This window comes from Diadema antillarum, unplaced genomic scaffold (genome assembly GCF_040938485.1).
Source record: "Diadema antillarum isolate AM-2024a unplaced genomic scaffold, OU_Dant_1.0 scf00000057, whole genome shotgun sequence".
In the NCBI taxonomy this organism is placed as follows: domain Eukaryota; kingdom Metazoa; phylum Echinodermata; class Echinoidea; order Diadematoida; family Diadematidae; genus Diadema; species Diadema antillarum.
Genome location: NW_027270946.1, coordinates 1,098,480 through 1,112,174, shown reverse-complemented (window position 1 = coordinate 1,112,174; position 13,695 = coordinate 1,098,480). Strand labels below are relative to the sequence as shown.

The 13,695-nt window shown below is 39.3% G+C and overlaps 1 protein-coding gene across 1 annotated transcript in view; it reads left to right on the top strand.

The window, feature by feature from the left end:
- Nucleotides 1-11,844, top strand: part of LOC139715877 (uncharacterized) — a 74,136-nt gene extending 62,292 nt beyond the window's left edge. The window contains exons 2-7 of the mRNA XM_071627426.1: nt 521-672; nt 2,591-2,664; nt 3,776-4,093; nt 5,834-6,309; nt 7,570-7,741; nt 9,085-11,844. Coding sequence (XP_071483527.1) covers nt 521-672; nt 2,591-2,664; nt 3,776-4,093; nt 5,834-6,309; nt 7,570-7,741; nt 9,085-10,223 — 2,331 coding nt within the window. The 3' untranslated portion in view covers nt 10,224-11,844. The remainder of the gene's footprint in view (nt 1-520; nt 673-2,590; nt 2,665-3,775; nt 4,094-5,833; nt 6,310-7,569; nt 7,742-9,084) is intronic.
- The last annotated feature ends 1,851 nt before the right edge of the window (nt 11,845-13,695 follow it).

The following is a 13,695-nucleotide window of genomic DNA, read 5'->3' as shown; positions in this document are numbered from 1 at the left end:
ATGTTGAACGAGCCTCGGAGAAGTTGTTAATATATTAGTTGATACGTTTATTATGAACGTATCTATAAAGTTTGAACATGTCAGCAGGCATTCCCTGTTGCTTATTGTCGTTGTTGTTTGTTTGTTTGTTGTAAACAAAGTTGATCTCAAGTAGATAATTAACTTGAAGAAAGGATAGTATTTGTCAGGCCAGCATAGAATGACAGAGTTTTCCTTGTCCAAGCGGGCTTTAAGAAAAAAACATAACATATCAAAAACAAAGCTTTAGGACTCTCTATGCATGGGCAGTGTTTCTTGTTTCCATCCACACGGGAGCAGATGCGAATGTCCATGAGAAAAATCTTCTCAGATTTCCATCCCAAATGTTCCGAATAGTGTTCCGTGGTGATCCTTAGAATAACCTCTAATGTTGATTCCGTTGTGTTCCAAAAACAGTACAGGCTCCTGCTAGAAGAAGTTACGCCACCAACGGTGGACTAATGAAAGCTATCTCCCTCCTTGCCATTTATTCTATACACAGATTCGAAAGAGGAGCAAGGCTGACTATGCGGACCTACGGGAAGGGGACCGAGTCCTGTCAATCAACGGCAAGACGGTCCGGAACGCCGCACGTGACGTGGCCATGGCCTACATCGACGATGCCGACGACGCCCTGGACCTCGAGATTGTCAGGTAATGTATCATGATGGTAATCCAATTGCAAAAATAATGTTAAGCCTTTCCCCTGCGGTGGTCTCGAAAACATGGGATTCGATATGAACTTGAAAGAGCAAATAGCTATGAACCACTTAGTCACACGCATAAATATTCCGCGGAGCTCCGCAAAGTATGTTCTTTTTTCTAATTTGCCAGTTAACGTACGAGATCATTTGTGTACGCACACTCGGTGAGACTCTCCCTGCCAAAGGTTATCCATAGAAAGTCAGAAATTAGATAACACTTAGATCTCCGTACCCATCTGCCAATCAGGGACAACCATTTATGTCTGACGTGTACGACAAATCAACAACATGCTACGGATTTATATTCTTATATCAAAGAGATATACCTTTGTTGTGATCTCTTGATACAAAATAGATGACCTCACACTGTCACGTGATCAAGATACTTTGAAAAACTGAGAAGTGAGAGAATGAAAAAAAGTCATACACGTCAGGAATGACAAAAGTGACTGTGTTATCCTGTGCATAAAATTGCAACGTGCCAAAACGAATCAAAATACTCCTCTAACTTAATTGTAATTGCGCATGTCAAAGCGATGACTCCGACCATGACAAAATAGATGATCGCTGGATTACTAAAATAAACTAATTAAAGAAAAAAATACATCCACACCTTATTTGCAAAGGCTTTGAAAATGACGCATTACAGCCTGAGAGATTAGAATAGGTTCAATTAACTGTCACCCATCCAACTTCCATGCGAATCTCATACAAGTGTAAAATAAACGCCTACACAATGTTCTCATTGTCGTGGCTTGGCTAGTTGTTCGTCTTTTCTTCTTCCTTAAAGGTCCTGTTTACCATTGGGAGCAGTGATTTAAAAAATGTTCAGGATATCACATTTGATGCATACGTGTAGGTCAGTTGTATCACAAAACACCCTACCATATATATATATATATATATTTGCAATAAAGCCTAAAATATAAAGGAGATATCACTGTTTTTCACATTAAACCATAACTGTTGATGGATTAGTCTGGAAACACCTTTATTATAGCTATTGTTCACAACTTGTATATTTAACAATACTTACATCGATTATGGTTCAAATTTGTACGTTTGTTGTTTCTACCCCTTCACGGTCATGTTAGAACCATTTTGAATCAATATTGCTGGATTTTTGTTTCATCAGCAAAATGGCAAATGATGACTTCAAGGTTAGAATGAAATCAATACCGACAATATTCACCTGTGGCATCAATATATAGGTCATCACGCAATGATCCTTTCTGAATGCTTGGTTGGGAGCGTTTAATGGTCTGACGTTGTTGATTTTCGCAAATCGTTTGATCTACAACTGTGGTGCTTTTTTAAGCGAATGGACTAGACGGTTGATCGAATGAAAATTGGAATTGAATGATTCTTTACTAATGATGCTATATAATCTATCTAATTGGCTAATTAACCCTTTCGGGAATGTTATATCAAACGAAAATAATTGCTCTTGCTGATGTTAAACCAAGGAAGGGAGCATTCTGAAAATCTTTCCCTTTCCATTTCGCTCTTTTTCTCTCTCTTTAGCCTTTTCCTTTCTTTAATGATGAATGCGACGTGGTGTTTAACATTTTTTTCTCTCGAATACAATTATCAGTGTTCCGTTCCAAAGGAAATAACAAACAAGATATTTCTCTTTTTCCAAGTGACCTTACAGAGTTCATTACCACTGCTATCAATGGCTGTTGCAGGAATATTCAAATAGTTTTCTTTTTCTGTCCATGTAAAATGACGTTTGCATGTAAATACGTACAAGATGTATTTTCAGTTGTCATTAATACAGGTGCTAAGAGACATACTACAAACATACATCTACATACCTTACCTGTACACATGCTAGAGATTGTTATTTCTATCTTTCTCTTACTCAGAACCTCTCGCAGTGCCAACCCTCGTAACCCGGATCCCCAGACGAACGGACAGGAGAAGCAAATAATAAACAGAGGTAAATAGTGTGTTTCAGGTCTGGTGTATCGAGTTATCATCCAGACAAGTTAAAGAGGAAACCAATACCAAAAAGTGAATAAACTTCGATGAAAGAGAAAAAAAAAGTCCCTACGGAACGTTCCAAAAATGACAAAATCCAATAAGAAATAAGGAAGATGTGACATTTTGAAATGTCACATATCTTTTTTCGGAAAACATTTCTTGACCAGTCCTTGTTTATTTATTTATTTATTAAGTTTTCTTTTAGCAGGGTAGCCCTTTCAGCTCACTCGGAACTGCTCTGCCAAGGGACCCTGCATCACGGACAAGATACAATTTGAGTAAAAAACACAAAGTTACAAAGTTGTAAATATTCAAATGAGCTAGGTGATGATATCATGAGCTCACAATTTTTCATGTATGTTTTATATTACCGGAATTGTCGGACATAGCAACGAGTAACACATTCAAACTGGATTTCACGAAATGAAGTATACTTAGTATAGGACCAAATGAGCGGAAGAAAGCTGGGTGAATATGAATATTGTCACAAAAATGACGAAAAATAAAAAAAAAAACGAAAAAATTGATTAAATCAATAATTCGATGCTTGGTACACTGAAATAAAAACATGTTGTAATAATACAACTGTGTGTGGGTGTGTGTGTATATGTGCGTGAGTGTCTGTGTATTTACTGCGTGTTTCTTTCATTTGATGATTTTATTGTGTTGCATGCTAATTTTTGGTTTTATCATTTGCTGATTCTGAGTTTTTGATATAATATCTTTCTTCTTCGTCTCATGCATGAAAACTTCTTACTCTGGCACTCAACGTTGCTGTATAATTTCCAACCTATTCTGATCACACTACCGTGTGGTTCTTTCGAGAAATAATGATTAGTTTTGTGTTGATTTAAAGTTGTGTGATCTATACATAACTTTTCCCCCTTAATTTTAAGCACAACTAATTTGTCAAATAAGCAGTCGCCATCGCCATTTTGCAATAAGATATGCAGATTCCCCTCAATTGAGGGCGTCTTTTAAGGCAGATATTTTTGGTTGTTTGAGAGTCGTTCGGGATTCTAATTACATGGAATCTCTTCCCTCTTAAATTGTCTCGGCCGCAATAGACAGGCGCAGCTCAAACGGGAGCGTTTCATCGAACGCGACCATGCGCAAAGTAACAACCACGACCACGCGCATCAAGACTACAAAGGACGGGGAACGACTGCAGGAGACGATCACCAAGACGGTGACGGAGGCGATCGACGGCGAGGAGCCGAAGACCGTGTCGCAGACCACGAAGGAGCGCGGAGAGCTCGTTGGCCCCGTCCGGCGTCAAAGCGGCATGTACACCGAGCACACGCCCCCGCTCAAGGTCGATCACGGCCGGCGAACAAGCGACTTGACGAAAACGCACCCATCCAAACCTAAAATGCCAGGGAACGGTGAGACGCCATATAGCCAGATCGTTCCCACAGTAAATGTTTAGAATGGATATCAGCGCGAGCATTTTAATCCAAACCCGTTTGAGTGATTTTCTCCCTCCCTTTCTCTGCCCTATTGGGCTATGTCACAACTTTTCAGCTTTGACTGGTCTTTCCTAACTATGCCTAAACTGCCAAACACAATGAATTCTTTTGCACACCCTCTTTCGACTTACGAACTATTTTTTCTTCTCCCTGTATTATTATCTATTAGCAACATTGTTACATTGCTCTGCATGCTTTTGATTTCTTAAAAGAATCTAATTTAATCTATGATTTGATTGACAGTTTGTGACTGTTTGACTACTTCAAACAGAGACTGGGATATTCGTGCTCACTCTTAATGATAATTAGACTTGAGCAGGTTTCCACTTTTCTCCATAACCACGGAAAACCACCAACCCCCCCTCCCCCCCCCCCCAAAAAAAAGACTTAACTAAAACAAAACAAAGCAAAAACGAGGGCGCTTCAGGCTCGTTCGCTGTAATTCGTTCAACAGCACAAGAATTGCTTGCCCGACGTGGCTTTGAAAGAATCATTTCAAAGAGCACTCTTTTCACCAAAATATTTGATTTTATTAGATACAGATGATCTGTAGAGATATGACTTTCATCGATTTCATGAAATTTCAGATTTTTTTTTTCTATTCTGCCCTCATAAATTGGCAAATATGCAATGCCATGGATGCACCTCCGCATAGCTCTTTTTCATACATTTTCACAAAATTAGACCTTTTCTTGTGTGAAGGTACACAGACATGTTGATCCAACTAATCTTAAGGAGATGGTATAGTTTCGGTGGAGATGGGAATTTCAGATGTTATCTTTTGCGAGATAATTAAAAACCACTTATGTGAAATATAAAAGGACATACAATTCTAAGAGGAATTTCATTTGAAGCTTTGAATTCCTCTTAGAATTGTGTGTTCTCTTATATTTCAAGTAAATTGTTTCTAATTATCATGTAAAAAAATTAAGCCTGAATCCTCTCCCAATCAAAACTATTCTATGTTTCTATCTGTCAATGAACATTTTTATTACTAGTACTTAGTTAGATTTTATGTTTTTCTGTACGAAATGCATTATTGCAGATTTGTAAGCACATATAGTAGAGCAGATTGCATTTATGATGCTGTATATCTGCCGACTTGTTAGGGCAATTTCAGAATTTTGAGTGAATGTATCAAATCTTTGAAAATCATATCTCCCGAATATTCATCAAATTCTGTTCAAATTTTCACGACGGTTTCATAAAACACCCACATGATATATGATTGCTGTTGTTGTTCCTTTTTATAAAGAGTGAAAACAAACTTGTCCTCTTTCTTGTAATTCCACTCGTAATTAGTTGTTTGTTCGGTGTCTGTCTCAGTGATGACCTCAGGTCATTTACAATAACGTTTAAAAGGAATGTTGCCATGTCTTAAATTATCATAACGACCCTCCTTTCCCCACTTTTTTTTTAATTTTGTTTGATTTGTTGACAGACTGGAAGTAAATAGGTTGAGTTTAATTTTGAAAAACTAAATGCAAAATTACTTTGAAGCGCTGGAGCACACGTGTACTGCAGCGTCAGCACCACTACTACCTGAAGTGCAGGTGGAGCATGTTACCCTTGTCGATTGATGTGTTGTTGCTTCTATTCCACAAATTTGTTGATTTTGTCGATATTGAATTCGTATTGCTTCTTACATGATTATAGTGACCGTTGGTCAACCTGCGACAATCACCTTCAAGCCCTCCCCGAAACCCGGCGTGTGGCAGCCGGAATCCCAGCAACAGCAACAACATCGCCAACCACTTCAGCAGGCCCAGAGACAACAGCCGGTCTACCAGCAACCACAGAGGGCCCAACCGCAGCAGCAGACCATGTTTCAGCCACCCAGACCGGCCTACCAACCACCGCAGCAGCACAAGGCAAAGTTCGAAATGCCCAAACCGACGTCGAACCCCCGCTACAAAGCTCCTGGTCCGTCTCAGGACTTTGCCATCTTCCATCACAAACCGGAGCCTCCGAAGAAGGGAACGCGACCCGGCCAGACCAGGACCCCATTCGCCGAGAAGCAGCCCAAGTTCGAGCCGGTGAAGCTTCAGGCGGGAGGGCAGAAGCCTACCGGAAAGAACACTGTTGGCCGAGAGCTCACCATCACTTTCGCCGTACCCGACCAGCACAATCAGGTATGCCTTCAGTCTTACTTAACTCTAATTAAGCAATAACAACAACAACAACAACAGCAACAACAACAACAACAACAGCAACAACAACAAAATCAGATCCCTTTTAAATCGATGACAATACAGTATAAATCACATCCGGTAGATTGTAAAAAGAATAACAAAAGCAGTCGGAGTGGTTCCGATGAAATACAGGAGCATGTGCAATGTTGTGGGGAAGAAAAGAGTATGATGCGAATTGTTGAAATCTTCAGCTTTTCAGGGGTTTTCTAAATGTTTTACTGCTTTTCCTGTCAAAGCTTTCCTATAAAGTTTTACTGCTTTAAACTATCACAGTAGCAATCTCTGCGATCTTTTTTTAATCCAATTACCTATCACGAAAGAAGATAGTCGATTTTATCATTGATCCTGACTAAGACACATAAAACTACCAAGAGGAGAGACATAATAACGGTTTTACCGAGAGAAATGTATATAATTCCTGTACAAAGTGAACACCACCACCCCACATTCGTTTGGCATCATGACAGAAACGCTTACTAGTAGTGTGAAGCAGGCTATGGGGCACAGCATTAAATCCCCGATACCTGGTAAAAGTATCATATAACACAATGCTTGTATAGCGCATAATCACTACCGTAGTGTCTCTATGCGCTTTAAGGGAGAGGGATGAAAGTAAAAAGAAGAAATGTAGTGTCCAATGTATGTATCATAGATACAAACCAAACTCATTCATAATACTTTTTAAACAGAAATGTCTTACAACACTGTGGGGGCTTCTTTTATGTAATGTGGAACAGCGTTCCACAGTGTGGGAGCAGCATGAGCAAAAGATCGCTCTCCATAAAACTTTGTTGTGATAGCAGGACATTGGAGAAGATTTTTCTGAGTTGATCTTAGATTACGAGAGGGAGCGTACCTTACCAAGAACTTACTGAGATATTCTGGTGCCATTGAATGGCGGCACTGGTATGTGTGAGTAATTTTGCTTTTCCATTTTATTCTGTGATTTTACAGGAAAGGGTTTTCTTTCTTTTTTTTATTGAAAGTCGATATTTCTGATAACGATCATACGACGGGAAACTTAAAGCCTCGTCATCTCTATTTGTCGAAGAAATAGGTGCGTTGGTATCTTGGTGATCGAGTCCCTGCATTGACGTCTGCGCGTCGTTGTAACACCATGATCGTTTGTGTCATAGGGCTTGTCTCAGAGGGAGTATGCAGGGTAATTAAAACAGGTTTGCGTTTTTCCCCCATTGCCAGGTCGATTACGGAAGTCCGCCACAGTCACCGAGCGGCATGTCCGTGGATAGCGGCGTCCCGCCAGAATCGCCAGTGACATCGAAGAAGCTGGTCCCAGAGCTGGAAGAGGAGAGGAAGCCGATAAGCCTTCTGGATGATCCAAGCATAATCCTCAGAAGCCTAGCCCACGATGGTGAGCGAGATTGTGTTTCCGGTAAAAAAAAAATTTCAAACAAACAAACAAACAAACAAAAGTCGCTTTTTTTCTTGTAGGGAAAGTTATTTAATAATTACTGTTGGTTTCAATAAACGAGCAAAGTCAAGCAAACAAAGCAAGAAAGGTGTCGTTCAAATTTGAGAAAAAAAAAGTTATGGACTATTGTAGTATCTTTCGCCTTTTTTTAATGAAACAAATAATGGTCACACCCATGTACTCAAATCGGGCGGGGAATAATGTCAGCGTCCAAAAATACCCCATTTTATTTCCACATTGCAAACTAATGACATCTCTTTTTGTCATTCCTTCAGCTACTTTAACAGTTCCAGAGTCATCATTGCTAAATCATTACAATTAGAATAATTTGACATGTTTGATACGACGGACAGAGGAGAGAAGTTTCACGAGCACTCAGTGTTATTAAGCAGAGGGGTAAAGATATCGGGTGTGAGTTTTCTTCATATTCTCTGATTCTCCCTCTCTCTCTTATTGAAAGAAAATTTGTAAGATTGCAACTGCTGAGCTACATTAAAAAAGAGAAAGGAACCAGCAGTTGCAATCTTACAAATTTGATTTGTACAGAGGGAGACAAACTGAAGAAAACTCACAGCCCGTATGAGCTATCATAGGGGAAAAAACCAAATATCTGTAATTTAAGATGCCGAAACTTTCTAAGTTTTCATAAAATATCTCATCCTTCTTAACACTCTATTTCTTATATATTAAAGGATGATATCTACTCTTAATTCAGTGCTGACGTTAAATCATTTGCTGGTTTGAGTTACGAGACGTAGCCGTTACTTTTCCATATGCTACAGTTATACACAATGTCACGAGGGTGAAGAAAGACAACATCCAATAATAGCTGGATTAAAAATGGTGTACAGTGCATATGGACTTAAAGAAAAAAGTTGGGATGAGCTGTATGAAAAAATGATTTTCTAAAATTTGAGCATCGGAGATGACAACTGTTGGGAGATATCTTCGTTTGAAAATTACATAATCGGTCGTAGTTTTGGTACTCATTTACTCAAAAGTCTATAGATATTTTTATAAGAACGGTTGTTCACGACAAACTACAAATCACCTGAGACTCTGAGATGTAACATGAAAGGACAGATGAACCACAAAGTGGTCTTTCTATATTTTAAGGTAAATATATCTGTAATTGAATACACTTGGAGAACCAGTCTTATTGTGGCGTTAAACGTTCTACCACACAAATGCCCTAGCATGTCTTATGTTCAGAGCAAGGGCAAGTCGTTCTGATGACAAAGAAATTAAAGAAAACTGCGTCTTAATCTCAATTGATTTCACAGAACGACTGCAGCGACCGTTTTCAGAGCCAGCTGGTCGAGTCACAGAAGAACCAGAAATTTCGGTCGTCGAGAAGAGGCGAGCATGTAAAACAATCGCAGATCTGCTCATGTTTCCCAAAAACAAGCAAGCCAAGGGGGCCCGGATGTTCGCCAAGCGTCGGAAGCGAAGTGCCAGGTACACGATAGAAGCTATTGGCCAGCATGATTCAGAAGATGACTTTGACGATTCCTCGGAATCCGAGTCAAAAGCTGCAGTCATCACCATCAAGACCGCTCCACCACCACCAGTCATTGGAGCAGGGGGGATCCCCGTCGCCCCGCCCCCTCCTCCAGAAGGCTTCACCCAGCGTATCAGAGTAGAGCCGACAAATTTCAACGTGAAGCTGAAAAGCAAGGAGAAGTGTGAGCACAACGTGGTCACGCCCAAGCAGTGCTTGCTGCTTGCCGAAGACCTGAAGTCACAATCTGGGAAAGCCGCGTCGATGTTTGAAAAGCGAAGGTTAAGAGCAGAACAGTTCGTTCTCGACGAAAGCACTGCGAAGCATCCAAAGCCAAAGGCTTTCAAGAAACCGCCTGGCCCCAACGCTGCGTCTATTGAGATCAACCTTCAAAGTTCCGCCACACCTACGAAAAAGCTGACTCCATGGGAAGCGGCAGCAGAGTCTCCGGTCGGCTCGGTGGCACGGGCTTTCCCGCCTAAAGAAATCAAGATACCGCCGCTCATACAACCCAAGTCTACGCCACCCGCAGCTTTGGCGAAGACCAACATAACGCCAAAGGTAGCTACCAAACCAGGTTTCGGTGCAGGTGTTGACCGGCCAAAAGGCCCAGTCCCGATTAACAAGGATGTGGTCTCCGTCAAAGCAGGTGCACAGCTGCCTAAGGCCAATTATAAGGACTTCAACGTGAAAGCAAGGGGATGGGGTTCGCGTGCATCGTTTGACAACACCCCTGGTTCGCCAGCCTCAGTGAACTCAGATCAAGGTACGGGCACTCATGGTCAGGTCCCTTCAAGATCACATAAATTCGGCGGTGGCTACAACGACTTCAACCCCAAGCCAAAGGCGTTCAATGCCGACTCCCCGAGGCACAGCACCATGTCGCCAACATCATCATTAGCCGAAAGTGATGATCTGTAAATGTGTGTTCAACAGGAGTAGGTAGTGGTAGTTATGGGTGTTGCAGCAGCGATATTTTGATTACTGATGCGTCATGCAATGTGTGAACATTAAAGTCAGTCATGTATCAATAGTCCCTGTGTTATACCTTAAAAAGAGATGGTTAAATCCATTTACAATACAGAGTGCCTTCATCTTTGTTATCGATTTTGCCGAATGACATTGTTTTCTTTTTTCATTCAGAAGAGACTCTGCGGCAACTAAAAAATTCACAAGTGACAGCAGTACGTGCGAGTTTGATATGATGATCTGTTGTACAGCAGCACAGGAAAATATTATTCATCGCAATAGAACACTCCATCATCAAAGTCAGATTCAAATATTGATTATGAGCTGTGATCAGACAGATTGCCTTTGATTATAATGAAGAGTTCATTCATGTCAAGTTGTTTGCTTTTATTTATTTCGAATGTAAATGCTTAGCGCCATCTCACCATTGTTAATAAGTCGCTATCCCAGCATGCATCGCACTGCGCATGAGTCGTTATGTTAATTCGTCGTCTCACCATCGTGCATCAGTTCAAGCGTGAATGTAAAAACGCAGGCAGGTATATGGAAATGCTCGTTCACAACCATTAACTGACGTTATAATTACTACGTTCACTTCGTTGGTTTTTTGAGAGAGAGAGAATTTTCCAAAATCACGTTTTCCAAAAGAAGAAAAGACCTCATTGGATTTTACTTCTGATGCGATGGTATACTGTAGAAACATAGTTGCATAATCATATATGAATACTAAATGCATACGAACTAAATCTTGCACTGCGCTATGTTATTTCCTTGTTCATCATATTTCTACCATGTAAAATGGATCTGTTGGACTGAAAAATGATTCCCTTGATTTACTTTGTGTAGAAATTTGGCATAATCTTCTGTGGAATGCATACATCTCCTGTCTGTTTATCTCAGTGTAGAAGTTGCGTGGCTCTCCCTCTGAAAATTTACAATACTCTCGGTATCTCCTCTTTAACGGCAGTTTGCAACTTGTCCATGTTGTGCAAGATTAATCTTTCAATTTCGTATTTTGGGCGACAGAATTGTGTATGCAATTTATAGCTTAGCAACCGCTGTGTCGAAGTTGCTGTTTTCCTCTCTTTTCTTTCTTTTTTTTGAAATGCTGTACATTTTAAAAACCCATATTTATATCGTTTCTTTGGTGATTGAAACAAAAAACCTCATAATTATTTGGAGTAATCTGTTTGTGAAATTATCATTATCAAGAGTCACTGCGCTCTATAGTTCGTGTTTTCACCAAGTTCAAGTATGTAATTTTTCAGCTTATGATAACTACTTATGGATATGTTTCTATAGTTCTCTGTGGTTATTCATAGAACATACATGCTTAAAGTAGTAGACTAATGTAGCTGCAGTTAGTAACATGTTTCACGGAGTCGCTCGATACGTTTGTGATAAGATTTCTTTTATCATAAAATCGTTAAGATGAATCGAACGTAGACTTAAATGCGGATTTGCTTAAATTATTTTGGTCCAAAAAGCATTTTGGTGATAATTTTTGTCAAGAATAGATGCTACACAAAAACTCTCCCAAACAAAGAATTTGAAAAAGACAGTGGTTTTGACTTTGGAGTGAATAAACAATAGCAAAAAAAAAAAATCCTGTTCAGTGTCTTTTATGATTCTATCCATCCATTCATCTACACTTGCATCTATCTATCTATCTATCTATCTATCCATCTATCTATACCTAGTTATCTGTCTTTCTTTTTGTTTGTCTTTCTATCTTTCTATTTCTACAATATATATATATATATATATATATATATATATATATATATGTATACTATTTATTATTTGCTTCTGGTAAGTTATAACTTTCTTGTTTCAATATATATATATATATATATATATATATATATATATATATATATACATATACATAGAGAGAGAGAGAGAGAGAGAAAGAAAGACAAATGGAGGAAAAAAAAGTATCATTCATTAAGACTCTCAGTTCTCGTTCGGTCTAAAATCCTTTCTGTGCCAGGGAATTTGGACAGTGTGTACAAAGCTAGCGAGTTTTCTGTGCCAATAGGCACTCGCAGCACACAACGGATGAAATCTTTTGTTGCACATTAGATGCTCCATTGCTAGGTATATAACCGTTTTTAAAAACCCTTTGACATCCAGTTCATATTCGCTGAAACAAATCCCATTATGACTCCTGCTGGTGTGATTAGGTTTTCAAGTCACAAATTCAGGAACTGTTCGATTAAAATGTGTATCAAATCTATTACTCATTTCATTTCTCATTTTCACTAAGCTCCGCCCCTCCAAAGTCGTTCTTACCTCTAAGTTGTGATGTCAACAGTAATCCAAGTGAAATATGCACATTAATGCATATCAACATACCTATTGAAATGTAGCTCACCATGACCAGGCCCACCAGTTCACAGTAGAAGGCAGTACGATTCAGCACTTTTTTTTTCCACGCTCTCAATGCTGGGACATGATTTTCTCCGCACTACACTGCAAAAAGTTAAATGTTAAATGTTAAATAGTGAACACCGAGCTGGTGTTAGATTTTCGGTGCTCATTTATGGTGTTAAATTAACACCTCCGGGTATCATTTCCAAATATAAAACTGTTTTTTGAAGAGTTTCTTAGTAACTGCTCTTCTTGTTGATATTTAATTTAAACAAGACGATCAAGAATTTTACATTAAAATACTAGATTTTTGAAAAAATGTGAAAATAAATTTACACCACAGTAACACCAACTGGTGTGGTCTCTTATTGAAGCTGGACGGGTGTTAAACCATTGATATTAACACCAACAAATATCAAATCAACACCATGTGGTGTCATTTTTGAATTAACACCAGTACAGTGTCAAAATATCACCAGGTACAGTGTCAAATTAACACCACGAAGTGTCAGGTGAACACTTTTCAACACCATCACAGTGCATTTTCCACACCTGTGGGTGTGGTCCTCTATCAACACTTGATCGGTGTTAAATTTAACACCCATGGTGTTAAATCTAACACCGATGTTTTTACAGTGTACAATGACTATCATACACCATGCACACTATCTGAAGTGTAATTTTATGAGACCTGGGCCATATTGCATATAAAGATGGAATCAACTTTCAGTCAGGTATAAGCCAATCAGAATTTAACATTGGGAGACTCATGTTTGATTTTCTGACTTATGTTTTATCTCAACTTTTATGCAACAAGGGCCCTGTTTCGTAATGTGAGATTGTGCAGGAGTCAAGACACAGGAAATGACGCCTAAGCACTATGTATTTTACCGCTGATTATATCATGAAAGCCACTCAATTCGTTTCCGACATTTAAGAAAAAATCCATGATACATTTGATGCAATTTTAGTACAAAGAATTCCATAATTTGTGATATGCTGACCTATTCACATAAGCAAAATGCAGCATGTGATGAATGTCAGGAGACCT